Source organism: Perna viridis, chromosome 3 (genome assembly GCF_037379345.1).
Source record: "Perna viridis isolate PV_CMFRI_1.1 ecotype Kerala chromosome 3, ASM3737934v1, whole genome shotgun sequence".
NCBI lineage: Eukaryota > Metazoa > Mollusca > Bivalvia > Mytilida > Mytilidae > Perna > Perna viridis.
In genome coordinates, this window is record NC_142447.1 from 42533390 (window position 1) to 42555561 (window position 22172).

Consider the following 22172-nt stretch of genomic DNA (forward strand, 5'->3'; position numbering starts at 1 on the left):
TGGTAAATCTGGTTCCTAAACTGGTCCCCTGGTCCATATCATAAGCAACCCAAAGATTGCTACAATGTACTTTTTTTTAAAACATATCATACACATGTTGATGGATATTCTTTGCTTGAATTAGAAAAGGAAATTTAAATTAAAAGATAAAATGATCGGTTAGCATTGAATTTATGTACCTGTAATATTACCCAGTTTCAGATTCAAACACAGGTGTTCGTAACAATTGATTATGTAAAGGTCACATGTATTATCAGGACACCGATATCATCTATAGACATTGCCAGTTCTGGATCACTGAAAACATTCGGGTCATAACAGTTACGAAAGACTGGATTACACAATCATATCAAGGGAGCCAAGATTTTAGCAGAAGTCACCCGATCTTAGAGTTTATTGCATTTGTACGATTTCGGATGTTGAAAGTATGCCAAAATCAGTGACAGTGAATATTTGGTGTTTAGCGACTTTGAAGACTTAAGTCTTTGATTTTTAGATAATGAGGTACATAATGAACCATGAATGCACCCTGAAGCAGAACTTTATAATAAAATTGAATTTCAAAATATTGTGCAGTATTGTGTCTAAATAAGTTGTGTGCCAAAAATGAACTATAAATCTATGTTATATGTGTAAAAAAACTAATATTGTGTCCACAACAGAATTCAACTGGCTGTAGTTGTATCATGCTGCACTCAGACAGGTTTTTTTCAAAATTAAATCTAAGTTGATTTGAAGAAAAAAAATATTTGAAAACACATTGCTGGCTCTGGTCAAACATTTAATTTTTCAAAGGTTCATAATAGAACTAGCAGAAACCGAAACCAACATGAATTTGCATGAATGCGTGAATTTTCATGTTGTGTAAAAAAAAATGACAGTTCTGCAAAGCAGGAATTTGATATCACATATCAAACTCAATATATGACTGATCTATACAAAGCAACATGTCAAATTTGAAATCAATCCATCCATAGGGAGTTGAGGTGCTATTTGTGAAATTAGGTGGACAGACCAGGTAATTTCAATAAAAATTGGGGTATCAGTGTGCTTTATTAATAGACAAAATTCTACCACTTTTTTATGTTAACAATATCAACAAAAAGAACGAAAAGATACATATATAACAATAAAAAAGAATGAAGGACAAGAGGTTTCCAGGAGGATGAATCACTCACCTGGTTAATTGTTTCCCTTTCAAGAGCTAACAAATCTAACAAAAAGTTGTCTGACAATTTTGACTTAGCACTTATCATAAGGATCATTTCAACAACTGAAAGTTTTCAAGATACTGGCTGAAAACTGCTAAAAACACAATTTTTCACCTTTCAATGGCACTACTCTGACAAGGAGTTGTCCTACATCTGTGATCCACTGCAGAATTTTCTAGGCCTTATCATAAGGATTGTTTAAGCAATTGAAAGTTTCTATCTATCATAGTTTTCAAGATATTGGCTGAAAACTGTCAAAAACTGTCATTTTTATCCTTCCAAGGGCAATACTCTAACAAGGAGTCTTGCAATAACTGATCCAATTGAGACTTTTGTAGGACTTATATAAAGCATCATTTCCACAATTAAAAGAATATGGCTAAACCTAATGGTTTTGGAGATATATGAGATAAACTTCTAACTGATCTGAAGGTCTGAGTAGTTTCACTTTCTGTCCAAGCCATTGTAGAAATATGGAGTTTAAATGTTCAAATCATTGTGATGATTAATAAGAAGTATTTGATGGTGATATCTGTGTTTATTCATTAGATTCATCATTCGTCAAGTGATTTCTGAGCAGTAAATAGTGATATACTCCAGGGATTGGTTCCAGTACTTTTAAAAGTAATTAAATATTTTCAATTACTTTGGAACTTTAGTTAAATATGTTACATTGCAATTACTTTTATTTTTAAAATGTATTTGATTTTTTTTTTCAATTACTTTTTAAAATGTAATTAATTACTTTTCAATTACTTCATGTTTTGAAAGACCACAATATATGACATCATTCACAAAATCAAATTGCAAATGAATTTTTTCCTTAAAACTTTTCACTTTAAAAAAAAATTAGTTTCACTTGTATAACACACTATTTTATCTTTTTTTGTTTTTGTTTTTGTTTTTTTTTGTTTGAGACTTTCAGACCTTTTCTGATTGGTAATATTTCGGTGTTTAAATATGTCATCAGGGCACTGACCATGGTACAGACAAGATTAATGACTGTGCCAATGTGGATTAAGAGATTAAACAAAGACAGGAACAAAACTAATTAATGTGTAACAAATGATCAAAAGTGTGATAAATCTATTCTGATTATATTATATTCAATTTTATTTGAAAAAAATGAGTTGAAGGAGGCATCCCCAAATCTGGGATCACCCTTTTCTAGTTTATATACAAATGGGGCTGCATATTTGATAGTGGAAGCAAGCCCCTGTTGCTAAATAACAATTGTCACATGTACAAACTACAGTTATAACTGAGTTTTGTGTGACAAAAATGTATGTATCGTTCCATATAGTGAAAATACTTTGCTGGTTATAGCTTAATATGACTGCAGAGGTCTAAGCCTGCACAGTTGAGGCATGTAAGGATACAGCATTCAAGCTTGATACAGCTCCTATTTTGATCCCAATAAAATATTGGACACAAGATAAAAAATTAACCAAAGTGGCCTCTTTTTTGTCCCTTAATTTATAAAAAATTAGTGTGCCAACCTCCAAATTCAATCTGATTCTTCCTTTTGTGGCATGACATTCCATGGTACAATTTCACAGAGATCCATTGACTTTTAGTTGTTATTTTCTGGATATAGTGAAAATGCATGTTTCAATGAGTGGGTGTATAAAAAGTCTTTTTTAACTTTAAACTTCATCATTTAAAATGAGGATTAAAAGATGACAGGACATAACACTACTGTTTATTATAGACTAGTAAGTAATACAAGATATCAGTATGACATTGATAATAGGAACAATACATTTAATAGTACTTTTTAATGAAAAGGTCATATGTGTTCAAGGTGTGTTCATCAAAAGGATTTAATCATATTCAATTAAGACTGTAATCAAAGTGTCACTAAAAGGTATTAAACCATCTATTTTTGGAGTTCTCTGACATGGTCATTGCTTGTATCTCACAAATTACCACTGTTGTCTCTAAATTAAGAACTACTGAATGCCACACAGGTTACACTTTCATGTCTTGAAGCAATTTCTGGTTAACACCTACATGCATGAAAGTGACCCCAGTAATGTTACCATAGATTTGACCTATAAGGTAAAGGAGAAATATCATACTACATGATACTGACATGGGTTTGGTCAAATGTAATAGTTAACACAGATAAACTATAATGTATATAATGACTGGTTATTATATTGGTGTACAGATTTATAAGAGATTTATCTGATTATATCCAATTTACGATTTCCCTTGATGTTTTTATTGACACCCAGATAAGTAGACTGATCTAAACAGCCTATCCTCATAGTATTCATCATCAAATAAACAACAATCTACTGTCATTCATATGAATACCACTCATTTCTGATATCTGAAAAGTATGCATCATGCAATTTTACATATCACAGGATAGAGCAACATGGAAAATCACTATTGAAATGACTGATACTGGTTTTAAATATGCTAGTTTTAAATATAACACCATCCAACCTCATATTACCACTATTTTTTTTTTAGTCTTAATTCTGTAAAATTGCAGTAAATAAATCCCCATGTAGGATTAGAATTTGCCTGTATGGTTGAATATTCCATCCATTTCCATTAAAGGTACTGTGTGATTAATGTTCTGGTGGGAATAAAGGTTGTTAGTTTTACTAAGCACATTATTAATCATGGAAATATAGTAGTCTAAAAAGTTGATCTTTCCAGGGAGATTGTGGTAACATGCTCACATCAAGAATGGGATGATGTAATTTCTACCCCAGTCCTAGTCATACAAAAAAAAAAAAAAAACCTGAAAAATTTGGTAGTCGCTACACCTCTTCCATGTCGTGAAATATGAGGTGGTGTGTGTCTGAGCATGGAGATATGCCTTGTTGCAAGCTGTTTGCCTCTGTGAGCCAGCACAATAAAATTTGGAGTCTGCATGTTAGCCTAGTAAAAAGCAAGGTATGTTATTCTCATTATGTCATTCAAAGTAAAAAGCACTGAAAGGGTGGAAATCAAAATGAAAATACGAGAGCCATTGTGTTTCATTATGTTGTCTACATTGTAGATTGTCTCTGTTTTAGCCACGTGCATGGATTTCAATGTATGAACAGTCCATCTCTTTATTTGTATTTCTGAACACCCAGTATCAAAATAAGTTAAAAATCCTTGATTTGAGTTCATCGCAGTACTTAACATTAAGTATTGCTACATACACATGTTGACTATGAATTGTTACATGTAAACATGAAAAAAAATGTAGTTTTAACCTTAGTGTCTCAGAAAGACAGAAACAAAACATGTATTCAGTATACGAAACCAGACTAAAGTTACATGTACTCTGTCTACTAGATCACACATAAGTTACATGTAACCTCTCCAGTCAATCTATCAACCTTATCACGTAAAATGCAGGTGTTCTTACAAAACCATACCACCACAGAAAACATCACAAGACAACATGATGGCACAAGTGTCAGAGCCTTTTTTTATCCATGTATTGCTAAATTAGGGTATTCTGAAGGGAATAATTACTTTATCAAAATGTCATACTGTCAAAAGTGTAGTGCAAAAGGTTTAATGAGTAATTGGAAATTAAAAGAATCAAGATGATAGATTTCTTGAGAAAACCACACAATGACAACATTTACAATAAACTCCTTAAAAATAAGTTATTCCTATCAAGATAATAAGTCAGATATCTGACAACAATAATTATCTGTCTGAGACAAGGTTATATAAAGAAATCCATTATTTTGTAAAAGTCGAAAACTTCAGAACTAAACATACCCCTACTGAGAGAATCTTGTAAAACTGTTGTTTTTTCACATAAATGCAATAGAAAACAGTAGGATATACTGAATTCTTCATGAAACTTATGATATTAAGTGTCCTTTTTCATTAAATAAGATAGAGCTATCAGACTATCCCTTAAAATTAAAATTTTCCTATCATTATTTCAATACTTTACTACAGAAAATTTCACCCAACATGATTTTGAAGAGTAATAAAAGGAGGAGTGTGAACCACATTTGCTATTACAATCCTCTCTTCATTACAGACTGACACAAAGGAATCCAGTCTTTGTAAACTTGATACTTGTATCATTATTTGGGCATTGGAACTGATATCACAGTAAAATGGTCTTTAGAAACTGACATATAAGTTTTCTGGGTATTTGGGATTGACATTGTAACTCTCAGGACATAGGATATTATAGCCATTGACCTCTGGAACTCAAGTCATCTAATCATGATCATGATATTAAACAAGAGGCTCCCAGGAGCCTGAATCGCTCACCTTGTTAAATTTTTGCCTTTTAAGTACAATAACTCTAACAAGGAGTTGTCAGACAATTTTGTCTCCATTTGATTCATTGGACACATTTGTAAGCCTTATAATAAGAATCATTTCAGCAATTGGCTAAACCTAACAGATTTGGAGATGAATGCACAAATCTGCTGTCTGACTCCATTGTTCTATTTTTAAAAATGGCAGCCATGTTTTTTCAGCGATCAAAAATCGGTCATTTCGTTAAGGACACCCTATAAAACAAAAATGCCAACTTTCATTGAATTTTGCTGAATAGTTTGTGAGGAGCAGATTTATTGAAGTAATAACATCAAAAACAGCAAAAAACGTTCCAAAAAGGGCAATAACTCCAACATGGGTCAACAAATTTTCACCAAAATTTGACCACAGATAGATCTCTTCATGCTGAATAATTTTATCCCATTCAAATTTTGGTTAAATCTAACCATTTTGGAGATATATGCAAAAATCTGCTGTCTGACCCCTATGTTTTATTTTTAGTAACAGCAGCCATGCTTTATAACAGATCAAAAATTCAAATAGTCATTTTGTTAAGGATACCCTTTAATTTTTTGTTTGTTTGTTGGGGTTTAATGTCTGAGCAGCAATATTTCTGCTATATTCAGACAATGAACATGAAATGGATGATAAAATGAACATGAAATGGATGATAAAATGAACATGAAATAATGATGAAATGAAAAAAAAAGGATGGGACACAAAGACAAAAGGGTCGATAAATTTTGATTGCCACTAGAAAAAGGGGGAATGGGTAAGGTTGGGCAATTTGGCCTCCTGTGGCGGAGCGCAAAGGTTCCTACTACTATCGAATACCACAGCAGGGTTCTTTAACGTGCGAGGAACATGGCATATTTCCCAATATGGTGCACCACTACGGTTAGTGGTCAGGTAACCCCTGGTAACATGCCAGGGGTACCCCATTTCACCACCTGGAATGGGGTACCCCTGGCATGTTACATGCTAGGGGTACCCCATTCCACCACCTGGGGCACACATCCCAGTTGCTCTGTGGGCAGAGTGCCTAGCCCCCAGCTAGGTTCCTGAGCACTATTTAGTTGCCTTTTACGACAAGCTTAGCACTGCAGCAGGCCTATTCTTTTGACACCCAGTTCTGCACGGGGCAGGACACACTTTAAAACAACAATACCATCTTTCATTAAATTCTGAAAACATCTTATAGGTCTCACTAACCACTTCTAACGTTTCCATTACTTTACATGTTAAAAAAGTAATTTTCAAAGTCTCACTGTGAATTCCCAGGACAAATGACATCTTAAAGCTGCATACCGTTGCGAAGCTTGGAAAATAAGGCTTCCAAAATCATTATGCTAATGGTACGATGATAGTAGAAATTCTTCACAAAATTTACTTGAATAAATAATACTGAAAATCCACATTTTTACCTGTTCTGCAAACTGACAGCATGGAGGCAAATTACTCACACATGTAAACAATATTCATACACTTTTGTAGTCAATTACATATATGATTTTAAAGTACACATTCTCAGCTTTATTTTGACTACTTTTAATCATAATACACACAAATAATGCACTTACAATGCATATGTCTAGGTTCAGTGTGTTTTTGGTACTACATATGGGGGTGGCCATTTGACCCGGAAGTGGTTAGTGAGACCTATATCAGAAAATGACTCCACAAGACTATATAACCTGACATCCAATCTTTCTATGATCATTAGATACATATACATGTACCTACCTGGTTTTTAACTACTAAAAAGGAACACTCTAAACCTTTGGACAAACATGTACTACAGTCTTCTGTACAGAAACCAACCAAAGGAAACACTACTTTACACTAAGCAACAGAAACTGAAACTATAGATTGCTTGGTATTAAAAAAACTTCCTTCTTGGTATTAGAATACTAACCCTTAAATTCTGACACCACTCTTCTTATATTTTGAAACTATTTCCACAATCTTTGGAAAATGACACAACAACTGATCATGGCAATCAAAGACCTCAGATAAATACAGAAGTCCTACACAAATATCATAGTTTCATGAGTAGAGAAGACAGACACAAATGCACTTGATGGTACAAAAAAACCTTAACTGCAGCATTTTAAACTAAAACCATAACTCTTTTCTAAAATCAAGTTCACTCCATACTTTATCCTATGAGGCATATCAAGGAGACAAATATCTCCCATAACACAATCTATCACAGGTTGACAACTATGCATGAAGCTTCCTGTTACCAATTAATTCCTTACATCATGCAGCAAAGGCAGCAATATCCGTTCATCCTTTTCTCATTACCATGAAAAATACATGTACTACATTAAATTGTATCATGCTACTGAGCATTAAGTCATACTTTCATAATTTCTGTTACTTAAACAATCCAACCTGTTTTCCTGTGTTATATTTCAGCATTTGCTAATGACTAGGATTGAAACTTATCATGCAAGACTAGGAAGGGACCTAACACAGAAAATAATAACACAATGTCATTCAAACCAAATACCATGAGATAAAATTATTGTGCAAAATAATGCAGCAAGTCAAACATTTCCATAAATGAATATTTATTGATTGTGGATACAGAAAATAATAGGAAAGATTGACAAGAGGGATTTTCATACCATTTATAGTTTTGAAGGAAATAATAGATATCCTGACAATCACATTAGATTTGAATGCAATATGTGACAAATTTCATATATAGTGTCAAAGCTGAGGCAGACTTTATATTGTTCTCCAAAGAATACTTCAACCGAGCAATAAGACATACACAAAGTTGATGCATACTTGAGCAAAATTTGTAGGTATATCCCACTTTAAAGCATATCTGGTACTTTTCAATGGAATTGTCTCTAAGAAATGAAAAAGGGACACAAAACAGGAATTTGAAATCAATTCATCCATAGGGAGTTACAAATTTAAGATGCCAGGAATGATGGACTGACAAAATGACGGACGGACGGACAAGGTTAATTCCAATATACTATTGTCACCTGTTGTGTGAAGGGCACAATCAAGATGTTTACATTGAAATTTGTCATTGTAGAAAGGAAGGGTTAAAAAAACAAGTAAACTTAACAGCTATCTCTATTTCTCAAAACTTTCACTGGCAAACTTTGGTAATTAGCAGGACAGAAATGCAAATAAAATTCCAAAGATTAGGTGGTATCAATTGATGATTGCAAACAGAGTTTACTGAGGAAATCTCAAGTGTTTTAATTACTGATTAAGTGATTTTTCAATCTGAGAATTGTAGTGTTCTCTAATTGAAAAAGATGTACATCACATTACTTCAAGAAATACCTAAAAACAAATTGTGAGCTAAGCTCAATAAAGGATACCCCACATTCCTCATCGCGGGAAAATCTTACAAGAAGGTCACAGTTGGAATGTGTAATGATATGCTGTGAAAGTTACATTATATTCTATTCAGTGGTGTAGGGGGAGTAGCAGATGGATACCCTACATTCATTAAAGGCCAAAATCTGAGTAAAATCTGAAATAGGCAGTACACATCAATATCCTGTGGAACTTTCATTAAATTCAATTCAGTGACATGAGAGTGAGTGGTAACAAAAAGGTACCCCTCTGCATAAGAGAAGTATGGATGGATGAATGAACAGACAGGTTGGATGGATGAACAGACAGGATGGATGAATGAACAGACAGGTTGGATGTCTCTACCACTACCACTATCAAAGGGTATGAACGTAGATATTTTTTAAACAAAGAAAGCAACTTTTCAAAATTCATTTTTTTGTTCTTTCTTTTAGTTGACCTTAAAGCATCTGATAAAATGTTAGTATGTGCATGCTTTCTTTATCTGACAGTTCTTCTTTAAAGAAAAAAAAAGAAATATGACTAACTGAATTCAGAGTGACAAAGCTTGACTTGGTCGATCCTTACTGTATAAGGCCAAATATTACTTCCAGTACATTGCATTTAACTCTCATTAAATTCACAGACAAATTAGAATTATATTATTTTCTATGTTTTTGGTTGCCAAAGATTCTAATAAAAGCAATAAAGTTCATGGTAATAAGGTCTTAGCAACAGTGTAACTATAATCACAGACAATAAAACAATGACAAACTACCAACAGTACAAAGCAATATATTATAGTGGAATAATAGTTAGTCATATCTAATATAAAGCAGGCTCTTAAAGGCTTTTATATCACAAGTTTCATCAGTATGCAACCCGGTCAGGTCCAGAACTATATATATATATATATCAATATATATTTGTTACAGAATCTACTGAGAGTTATATCTAATACACTCAGCAACACTAAGTATCTCCACTAAGGCACTGAATCAACCACACCATACTGTCAAGCTAGAGTGTGAGAACAGCAAGTTAAGGATCATAAACTTTTTGTTACTATTTCAACAATTCCAGCAATTTTTCAAATTTAACAAACAAATCAAAGACATCTGTCAAAATGATTACCATTTGCCAAGGTCATGTAGCAATGGTTTTGTTTTTGTATTTTGATAATCTTTTTTTTTCAGAAAATGCAAAGAGCAGCATTTCCCCTTTTTCAAAAGGTGAGTAAGTCATGAACTTCATGTGGAAGGTACGTCAAGTTCAAGGTGAAATAATAATAATATATAAGTAAAAAATTTGTACACAAAATGAAAATCCAATATCTATATTATGTTTGTCAGAAACATAATATTTTTCAATAAGGTATGGATATTGGAAATAAAAACTTTTTTAGGCCATATATCACCCTTTGTATGTTTATAACCCTTATTTGTATGTTTCCATCAAAAGCTATGCTTTTCTATACTGTATACAACACTACTGCAAAAACTGAATGAAACAAGAGGCTCCAAGGAGCCTGAATCACTCACCTGGTTGAATTTTGCATTTCAAATGCAATAAATTTAATAAGAAGTTGTCCAACAATTTTGACTCTAGAAGACTTTGGTCAGACTTATCATAAGGATCATTTCAGCTATTGAAAGTTTCTTTCTACCATAGTTTTCAAGATACTGGCTGAAAACTGTAAAAAAAAAAAAGTCATTTCTTCCCCTTTCGAGGGCAAAAACTCTCACAGGGATTCGTCTGACAATTTTTATTCCTTAAGACTTCTGTAGGCCTTATAATAAGGATCATTTCAACTATAGGAAGAATTTGGCTAAACCTAACGCTTTTGGAAATATGTATGAACATTATGTTCTATTTTTAGTAATTGTGGCCATGTTTTTCCACAGATGAAAAATCCCAGCATCAGTTCTATGCAGGATACCCCAAGGAACATTCACACTTATTTTTCAGGAGAAGATTTTTGAGAGAAATAATATTAAAACTAGCAAATAAAAGTAAAAAAAGGGAAAAACCCCAAGGAACATTCATACCAATTTGTATGTTTTGAGTTTTGAAATATTGTTGACCACGACAATGACGTTTGACGTCAAGTGATGGCAATAGCTCACATGGCCTTCGGTGATTCAAGAATGGATGGATATATATTGTTTGGACTTATTAAGATATAATCAGTGCTTTGAAATTTCTTAAAGAAATACAGTAAAACCTGTCTAAACTGAAACCTAAATAATCCTTAAACCTGTCTAAATTGAAACCTAAATAAACCAAAAAACCTGTCTAAACTGAAACCTGAATAATCCTAAAACTTGTCTAAACTAAAACCTAAATAATCCTAAAACTTGTCTAAACTGAAACCTAAATAATCCTTAAACTTGTCTAAATTGAAACCTAAATAAACCAAAAAACCTGTCTAAACTGAAACCTAAATAATCCTAAAACTTGTCTAAAAAGTAACCTGAATAATTCTAAAACCTGTCTAAACTGTAACCTGAATAATTCTAAAACCTGTCTAAACTGAAACTTGAATAATCATAAATTTTGTCTAAACAGTAAACTAAACACTTACTAAATTCCCTTTATATGAGTTTATATGAATTTTTGAACTTTGATAATCTGAACAACTATCTAAATCAATCTAATTTCCAAAAGAGGTCTGTTTTGACAGGTTTAACTGAATTTCTATTCTCTTTGGTAATTTGTTTACATACAGGTTGTTGGCATTCCAATGGACACTATCGTGCTACTCTTATAGGTAATTTGTTTCCCTAACTGCTATGAATCACAATTCATGGCTAAACTCCTAATCCTTCCATTTGGTCATGAGACTTCAAAGTCAAGTACTTCAGTGAAAAATATATTGATTTTTGGAGGGATGTTGTATCAACTTTTAAACAAATTACTCTTGATGTCAGGATTTGTCAGAGCTTGCATGGTGAAGACTTTATGGTGACCTTTACTGTTTTAGGTTCAGGTTATATGTTAGTGACTTTATGGTGACCTTTGTTGTTTTAGGTTTAGATTATATGTTAGTGACCTTTGCTGGTATTTACTGTTTTAGGTTTAGGTTATGTTAGTGACCTTTGTTTGTGTTTCACCATACCTGTTCCTGTTCAATTCATGCATAACTACATATGATGTCTAACCTACCTATACATCAATATCTCCTATGGTTAGGAGTTGTGCTTATGACAGACAGAAGGAGTGGTTCTTGTATTCCCTCTAGACTTAGTTTACCCAGGGTATAAAAATAAATTGTGTAGTTCCACATATTAATAATCAAAATTATAGAGACAAAGAATTAAAAGCCAGCATGTTTTTCTTTTCATTTTCTTGTGAAGTTCAATAAATAACTGGGCTAGAAACTATCCCCCTGTCTTAGGCATCAAAAGCCCAAAAACTAGGAAAACACTAAAAAACAAAGGAGATATCCTTAATCTATACAAACATTCACCCAAGAAAAGTTTATACATAAATCAACATTCGTAAAAGTTAATACTGAATGTGTACATAAACAGAGAGTGATATAACAGTACCATTAGAATGGGGTACAAATTAACCAGTGGTTGAAGACAGGAAATTTACCATGACAATTTCGAGAAATATGGAATACAATAACAGTTCAAAACATGAAATCTGTGAGCAACAGCTCACTAGTGATATCCCTGCTTTTTTGGCAATCAGGAAGTAGATGTAATATAAGTAGAAAAACACATCCAACAATTAACTATACCCATGTGAAGCTTTGTGTAAATTATCAACAACCTGTGATGAGAACTTCGTTAAAAAAATGTGTTACAGAATCAGAATGATGGACACAGGTAAAATAGTATTCCTCCTCTCCTTATAGAGTGAGGGTATAAAATAGTATACCTCCTCTCCCTTTAGAGTGAGGGTATCAAATAGTATACCTCCTCTCCCTATAGAGTGGGAGTATAAAAATTTCCCTTCAGTAGAAGCTTACAAAACTAACATTTTGCAAAACCTGAAAAATTACTCAGTTGATGGTAAACAGGAAGTAGATAAGTAAGGCACCTGAAAAGGGGAGACACAGTACAAGTCACCATGCAAAAGCAATATACCAAATATCTAACCAATTCCTTCAACAGAAATGAACAAAATCTGTTAAAAAATGTGTTACAGGATGATGGAATGGCAGAATGAAGGACAAAACAGTATACCCTCCTAGCCTATGGAGCATTTTATATTCATAAAGAACCTGACATTACTAGATTATTTTATTACATTAAAGAAAAAATTGTCCAATTATCTTATGAGTGCATTGGTGTTACAAAATGTAGTACTAACTGATTTGATATCTTTTATTCCATTTATTTGACAGATAATCATCCCAGTGCTATTTTATATATCAATACCAAAACACAACTTTAAGCCAATTCCTGTGACAAATATAGTATGATGGATTCCTACTGTTTTGGGGAATGTGTTTCCTGTCTGGTGTGCCAATTCCTATTATATTGTTTCTCAAGGGAGCTATTGTCAGGAACAGGCTGGCGGGAGGAAAATAAAATGCTGTATATCTAATACATATAAATAGTCTACGACACCCTCTTGATAAAGTTTGATTAGGAAAATGACAAAGGCAGATATTGAAACAGTGAACATTTTGTAAACAGTCACACTGAGATTGTAAATATCTCTAATTTAAGGTTGTGAATACTCTACATCTACATATAGTCAGTAATATCATCAATCTTTCTATCAATACCTACAAAACATTAGGTAATTGATTTTTGATACTGGCTTAATCATGGGTATCACAATGGTGGCCTTATTTTTCAACAGATCAAAATTCCCCACATCAATTCTATGCAGAATATCCTAAGTAACATTCATACCAAGTTTGGTTCTAATTGGTCTCGTTGTGTCAGAGAAGACTATTTTATTAAAGTAATAACATCAAAATAGTGAAAAAAACATCAAAAAAGGGCAATAACTCCAACATGGCTTATAAGATTTATATGAAATTTATCTGAAAATATAATTGTAGATAGATCTCATCATACTGAACAATTCTATCCCACATCAAAATTTTTGATAAACCTAAGGGTTGTGGAAATAAATTCCAAAAACTTCTGTCTGACACTAACATTCTATTTTTATTAACAAGTTTTTTAACAGATCAAAAATTCCCATAAGATTTCTATGCAGAATACCCTAAGGAACATTCATACAAAGTTTGGTTCTAATTAGTCCAGTAGTTTTAGACTTTTGAAACATTGTTAACAACAACGACAGACGCCAAGTGATGACCAGGCAAGGTGGGCTAGTAAAAACAGTACTTTTAATGCCAGATATCATGAAATTAGATAACACAATGTATACTCTGCCATTATAAATTTTGTTGAAACATTTGTTAAGACAGACCGATGGTAACCCATAAGCTAAATTTCAAAATCCTATTATCAAAATTATTTTTTAAATACAATCTGAACACTGTTAGTTAAATCAACTAGTAAAAATAAAATTTCAGTAGGCCTATATCACTCACAGTACCTTGAGGATGTTTAGAGCAAAAAATCACCAAGGCTGGTGGAACATAGTGTCTTGAGGCAGTTCATCGGCACACTACAAAAAAGCCTATTTTGAAAGAAAAAAAACGGGACAGATAGACAGGTGACATAGAAGATGGACAGATAAAAAGACTAATCGCTATAGGGAGTCGGCCAGTTTATGTGGAATAGCTCTCATTATCATTCTTTGAAAGCTTCATAAATATTCATCAAGCAGTTTAGGCGGAGTAACATATGAAAGGAGGGTACAAAAGCATGAGGGATAAACAGACAGAATGATGGACATCCTGATTATTGATCTCCCTGCATTTAGGGTATAAAAAAAATTCATGCGTCTGTACATTTTTACAATAAAATACAAGTCTACTGATTGCAGACATCAATTTTATAGATCTTTATTTATATTAGTAAAAATTCTATCAGTTGAAAGCAACAATCCAAAGAAATGACACCTACCAAAGACATTATTTTGACTTCAGACTAACCCAATGCTCTAGTAATGATCCTATCCACTCCATGTGAACAGGAGATCTGTCAATAATCCTATACCTTTCACAAGGGCTAGAAATCTCTGGGCCTACCTCCTACCCTGGTAATGATCACATCCCTAACATGAGGGCCAGAGGTCTCAGGTGTTACCTGATACTGTGTTGATCTCCTCCACTAGGGCTAGAAATCTCAGGTCTTACCTTGTACCCTGATTGTGATTGTTTCTCATCAGTTAGGGCTAGAGACCTGGGGTCTTACCTCGCACCCTGATAGTGTTTCTTGTCAGTTATGTCAGGTCTTACTTCATACCCTGTTTCTCATCAGATACTTCCAGAAATCTTAGGTCTTACCTCATATCCTGGTAATGATTGTATCCCCTCCACAAGGGCCAAAGAAGTCAGGTGCTGCAAGTAAGATGCTGCCTTCCCTAGATGGCTTCCAAGGGACATTGATACATGGATAGTAAACATAGCACATCCAACTGGGCTTAACCAGGAGTTATCTCCCCTACCTGTGACGAGAAATACAGAAACATTAGTTTTTTTCTGGCTTTGTTTAAATTATGTATTTAGTATAGGTTACAGACCACCAATTCAACCAATGAGTATTCGGAACGTACGCAAAAATAGTCCTATGCAGAAATTACTCCTGTTCCTCATAGTGCTGTGAAAAAAGTGACATGTGATCAAGAAAAAGGGGGAGGCATGTCAGAAATAATTTTTTTAAAATAGACCAATTTCTCAGAAAATGATTACTTTTAAAACTATTTCTTCATTAATATTGTTAAAAAACAAGTTGTGATTGATATTTTTTATTTGAAAAGTCAGAAAAAGTTCTTTGCAAATATTTAATGCATTTAAGTATGGTAGAATATTGTCACTTTTTTGCTCGCACAACTTGGTTACCCTATATTTAAAAATCAAATATTTAAAAAAGTGCTTGTCACATTTCACTGAAACTTTGCAAATGCATTCAGTATGTGTGTAGGAAGATACCTGTATAGTTATTTATTTTTTCTAAGACAAAAAGTGACTCTTTAGGTTACAGACCACCAATTCAACCAATGAGCATTCGGAACGTACGCAAAAATAGTCCTACGCAGAAATTACCCGTTCCTCATAGTGCTGTGAAAAAAGTTCTCATCTTATTTTAAAAATTTAAACAGTTTCTGAAAGGAAAAACATTTCTGTACATTTTATAGGTGCATTTTGCTTCTTATGATGTGAAGCCTAATCTCCATAATGATTTTTAAATATACCCCTATCTTGTGAAAACACTGGGATTTCCCATGCTATTTATAGACCCTTCACTTCCGGTGACCAGTACTGCACTGCAAGTCTGCTAACCCCACATGCCATTCTGAGGATTGTGAGCTGACATATGTAGAATCATGCTGATATATAGTCCTCTGCAGGTTAAAGTTAAGGTAAAGTCCAGAGAAGCCATTGAATATTGTGAAATTAGCATAGAAGCCTATGGAAAGTGGAATTAGTGGTTTTTAGCCTTAAGATGAAGCCATGGCAAAATGAAAAGTTTCTTGAAATAGCTTTAAACTACTTGAAGATCTTATTAACTTTGCCATGAGAGGAATACACTACAAAAATCCTTCAAAATATGCATTTTTTAAGTTATAGGTCCAAATTATGGAAAATTGGTCTTTTTGGCTGATTTTTATGTCCTATCTTGTAAAAAGTGTAGAAAATTTAGTAAAAATATCAAATATTAAACTTTGAGGGCTATATTTACCTAAATATGGTGGTAATAAGCACTTGAAATCAAGTTTTGTGTAGATTTGAGCAAAAATTAGGTTAGAAATGAGGAAAAACTCACTTTCATTACTGCGGTTAAGGCCATATCAACATTCCCCTATGGCAACATGGAAAATCCATTATTGAGTCCTTTTTTTGCTTTAGGTGCCCTTTACTGGTCATGTTTTAATGTGAAAACACTGTATTTACAAATTTAAAGCCAAATATATCACCTTTTGTGAAAATTTAAAGATTTAGGATTTTTGACATGTGATCAAGAAAAAGGGGGAGGCATGTCAGAAATAATTTTTTTAAAATAGACCAATTTCTCAGAAAATGATTACTTTTAAAACTATTTCTTCATTAATATTGTTAAAAAACAAGTTGTGATTGATATTTTTTATTTGAAAAGTCAGAAAAAGTTCTTTGCAAATATTTAATGCATTTAAGTATGGTAGAATATTGTCACTTTTTTGCTCGCACAACTTGGTTACCCTATATTTAAAAATCAAATATTTAAAAAAGTGCTTGTCACATTTCACTGAAACTTTGCAAATGCATTCAGTATGTGTGTAGGAAGATACCTGTATAGTTATTTATTTTTTCTAAGACAAAAAGTGACTCTTTAGGTAACAGACCACCAATTCAACCAATGAGCATTCGGAACGTATGCAAAAATAGTCCTACGCAGAAATTACCCCTGTTCCTCATAGTGCTGTGAAAAAAGTTCTCATCTTATTTAAAAAATTTAAACAGTTTCTGAAAGGAAAAACATTTCTGTACATTTTATAGGTGCATTTTGCTTCTTATGATGTGAAGCCTAATCTCCATAATGATTTTTAAATATACCCCTATCTTGTGAAAACACTGGGATTTCCCATGCTATTTATAGACCCTTCACTTCCGGTGACCAGTACTGCACTGCAAGTCTGCTAACCCCACATGCCATTCTGAGGATTGTGAGCTGACATATGTAGAATCATGCTGATATATAGTCCTCTGCAGGTTAAAGTTAAGGTAAAGTCCAGAGAAGCCATTGAATATTGTGAAATTAGCATAGAAGCCTATGGAAAGTGGAATTAGTGGTTTTTAGCCTATATTACTTAAAACACAAACACCAGTAGTTTTTTTTTAATTTTTTTATTTATAAAACCTTCACTTCTTTTTGGAAAGATTTTGGGTCATCACATTAAGATATACTAAAAAACATTTTATAATTGTCATAACTATCTATATAATCTGATTGAATATAGGAGTCATTGACATCAAAAATCTCCTCTGACAGGGGTTATATGTTCACTCATCAGCTGACAATAACTTGGTAAAAGTCTTTTCCAAAGTAGGTAAGTAAAACAGAAAAAAACACTTACATAAATTCTAAGAATGATATAAAACTAAAAACATATAAGACAACCAACTTCATAAAAAGTGATTTCTTTTCTCTTATTTGTGAGTACTGTACATACTCCCAGTGATCTATGTTCATACCAATAACTTAACTTTGAGCAATATTATGCCTACAATGCCATTCTATCAAAATGGAATAATTGGGTCTTCAAAATTTGAGAGCCACAAAAAAATCTTTAAAACCAAACATGGACACCAACTTTGCTATAGATGTCCTTCATAAACTATATACTTTAAAATGCTAACCTATCTTCAGACACCATACAATTCTATTAATAACAATCTATGTTAATGGCTAGTTATTAATGATATCATGTGAATGTACATGTAATGGAATATCAATAAATTAATCCCTGGAATAGACACAACAAGAGACTTGTCATATACTCATAATTCCTTCATGACTGACAGATGAAATAAATAATGCCCGTTAATTCATTAAATATTGAATTTGTCATCATACAACTTTGACCCAGTAGACATTATTATCATTGAGATGGATTCCATCTCTGTGGGTCCTGGTGTGGTTAAAATCCTGTACATCAGACATGCACAACACATTCAATTTATCACACAAAACTCATTACAGCTGGAATATAAAATCAATAGTTTGACTTTGAGTTCAAAGTTCTAGGTCAAAAGTCACCAACCCCACTTTGTATTGAACTGATCTACCCAATGATATATATATCAAAAGCCTACATCAAAAGACAATAAAGTTACACTACAGCCTTGACAGGATTTGTTACAGATAGATGCACAGATGGACAAACATCATCTGCCACTTTTCATGGTGGGGCCCTCAATACATCACATGGAAGTCTAAACTAGAGCCTCAAGAAAACCTAAATGGCTCACCTCACCAGAAAAATTGATGTTCAGTTCAATAGCACCAACTCCTTAATTAAACCCTTTCAAGGCAAATATTAAATTAAGCTGATAATGTGAACTGGTGGAAATCTCATTTGTTTTCAATCAAAATATGTGTCCAAATTATTGTAAATCACAACTAACATACAGAATTTATAATTCCCCTGGTTTAATGACAATCAAAAGCCCTATATATCACTCTGCCTAAATGAACAATTTACAATCCTTTTTTTATTTTAAGAGCCAACAAAATACTTCACAGGGTACATCTTGATATGACATCAGACCTTGAACCCTGAACATTTGGGAGAAGTATAGAAACAACATTGATCCAGCTCTTAATTTGGACTGAGACTTATATTAGACAAATTCCTGACCATCACGAGGTAAAAGAACTGTATACTTTGAAGTTAGTGCCTCACCAAATTAATATCTTGCTTGACAGAAAACGTGGACAATGTAAAATGGCAGGAATTAAATCACTACTGGGTGGTTAAAATATCACATGCATTTTTTTCTTCACTGTCTAAGAATGGAAGAAAAGATAAATCAAGACAGGAGAAAAAAAGCAAAAAATAGCCTTTTTGTTCTTACAAAGGAAATTCCTGGTAATTGCCCTTATATATGCATACGCTTCATTTTATAACTATGGGCTATATTTTTCACTGACAAGGCTGTTAAAGGTCAAAAGAAGAAGCCTATAAAGAAAGTTATATACATTGGAATCTACACAGCCAGTTCAACATTTTCAATGGACACTTTAGGACACAATTAGACACTTTAGGATAAGGCTATACACCTCATGGAATCAGATAACCTATGGGAAAATCATGACATACCAACCTACATTCAATAAACACCTTTCCCATGAATTAACCACTATGTCTACCACTATATCATATTTTATGCATATTTATGAGATGATTGAATTTATATGTGCAAGGCATGAGGGGGGGAGGGGTTGTGCAAAAAAAAAATTAGATCATTTTTCTGAACAACATGGTACTATGGTTTTACCTAAAAGTTCATACTTCTACTCAATCGGACATTGATGAAGGAAGAAACTTTTTGAAATATGGTCATTTGGAAGAAGAGATTGGAAAATTTCTGGATTTCTATGAGGAAACATTAACAATCTGGTTCTAGCTAAGACAAGGAGAGTTGCTTGGATTATATGATACATGTAAAAGGATATTGAGAGTTTTCATTCTCAAATTTTAACCACAAGATTTCATAATCCTTCATGATGGTGAAAGTTAGATTAATGTAGTACATATCATCTACTTATGTGAAAAACGTGGTTAACCTGAAGAAAAAACCATGACGATTTAATATTTCCAGGAAACAAGTAGGGACTAAAAAGTTAATGTCGCAACAAAGTATCTTTATCTGAAATAATCAGCTACCTTCAATTTTCTTACGTATGTTCAAAACAGCAATATTACGTTCTAAATGTACACATAAAAATACTCAAACTGAACAAAATTTTCACATTCAAAGTGTCTTATTTTTGTTTATGTTACTTCTGATCTCTTTCAAAAAACAAAAACTTTATCATGCCAATGACTGTACTTGTACAAAATCAGTGTGTTCTTCCAGATGCAGTTGGGGAATAGATGGTTCTGACCACCCCCTTTTTTCTTGGGAACCCTTATTTCTGTCTGATTTGTTAATTAGATGAAGTACAGTTTCTAAGCCCATTCATAGAAAAGAAGTTGCATGCTTTGTCCCAGATTACATACCATCACTAATAATCTGCAAATATGCTAAACTATAATCGTTGCAGCTTAGAGGGCATTAAATGTGATGGACAGCTGTGAATGGGAGACAATGAATAAGCCACAAAGCCATATATTAGATAAAAAAACCAATTAAGTTGAGAAATCAGTGCTATGAAAGTGTGAACAGACAAAAAACAGACTGACAGACATAAGGACAAGGTGATTTTAGTTTAGCCCACATAAGACACTATGTAAGAATTGAAACAAACCTTTGCCTACAGTTTGTCTTCCTGCTACCGCTATCAGTCCAACATCTTCACCACAGGAAAACTGTAAACTGAAAAGCAAAATACTAATAAAAAACAAACTACTAGTTTTTCATAAACTAATTTATGCACCTCTTTCATTCAATTTCAAATACTGTAAATGTGCTAACATTTGCAGTGTCCTAATTTTCCCTATTTTCAAGGAGGGCAGAAAAATGTGAAAAAAAAGTTCCTGCAAAATTGATTTTTAAAACAATATAGTGCTAATCATTTTTTGAAATGTGAAAATCGATACTCACGAATCCAAGAAAATAAGAAACTGCAATAATTAATATATTTGCAGTAACTATCCAATTATAACACATAATTCCTCAAGAATCTGTTAATACCCAATAGTGATACCCTCCCACCCCAATCTAAAATAAGTGTTTGTTCAGACCAATTTAGCAAACAGGAAGTTGTTCCATCACAATACAGCACACCTTTATGAAGTTAGTGTAAAAATTTTAAATTAAAAATATGAGCAAAAAAACAAAAACAAAAAAAACCTGGAGTGTGAATAATGGAATAATTTAAATACTTCCAAATCCAAGAGCATGGCCTGAACACAAGAAACAAAAACAATCTCATACACAATGTACCAAACTGAATAAAATAGATTACAAGGTAGACAAGACATAATACAAAAAACTACAGCACTAGCAACATCAACTACCACAAAAAAAATGAGACTGACATCAAGTGCTCCATAAGGGTTCTGCTTCACTAGTGGTACCCATCAAATTGCAAGTGAGTATAGCCAAGTAATAGTCTAGCAACAATCATACAGGTCATCATGCAACACAAGTCTCAAAGTGGTCCCATCAAAAATAATTCACACTTGGTCAATGCCATTCAATTCAAAAAAGTATCAGGATGAAAATAAGTAAATAATGCAGAAATGGTGGAAAATTATCCAAAATAGAAAAACTAAATGTAACAGTGACAGGTAATAATGGAGAAAACATTTAAAAAATTACATGAAAATCATATGGTAAAAATATAAACCTAGTCATCAAACTAAATTTCGTTGTTGCACAAGTCCATTATCAAATCCGAAAATACGACTTGTAAGATTTATTTTTATCTAGTAGAATTTCTACTGGTGAAAGCATTCAAAACTGTTGAACAAAATGTCTGTAGTTTGCCTCTTTTGTATACAACAATATGCATAGTTATTATATGTTTCTATTTTGTGTTAGAAATAGTGTCATAATTATCATCATCTTATGATTATGTTGATAAGGCTGTACTGTATAGTATCACTACCTTTGCT

At 32.9% G+C, this 22172-nt stretch overlaps 1 protein-coding gene across 2 annotated transcripts in view; it reads right to left on the minus strand.

Moving 5' to 3' along the window:
- LOC148622342 (biotin--protein ligase-like) overlaps positions 1 to 22172 on the minus strand; it is a 77027-nt gene that overhangs the window by 25553 nt on the left and 29302 nt on the right. The window contains exons 8-10 of one of the 2 annotated variants that reach the window (XM_088572189.1): positions 20861 to 20928; positions 15196 to 15356; positions 3089 to 3265 (exon numbers count right to left, since the gene is read on the minus strand). In XM_088572189.1, the coding sequence (XP_088428315.1) occupies positions 3221 to 3265; positions 15196 to 15356; positions 20861 to 20928 (274 nt within the window). In that variant the 3' untranslated portion in view covers positions 3089 to 3220. Of the gene's footprint in view, positions 1 to 3088; positions 3266 to 15195; positions 15357 to 20860; positions 20929 to 22172 lie in introns of those variants that run through there. The other variant, XM_088572188.1, reaches the window with a different exon arrangement.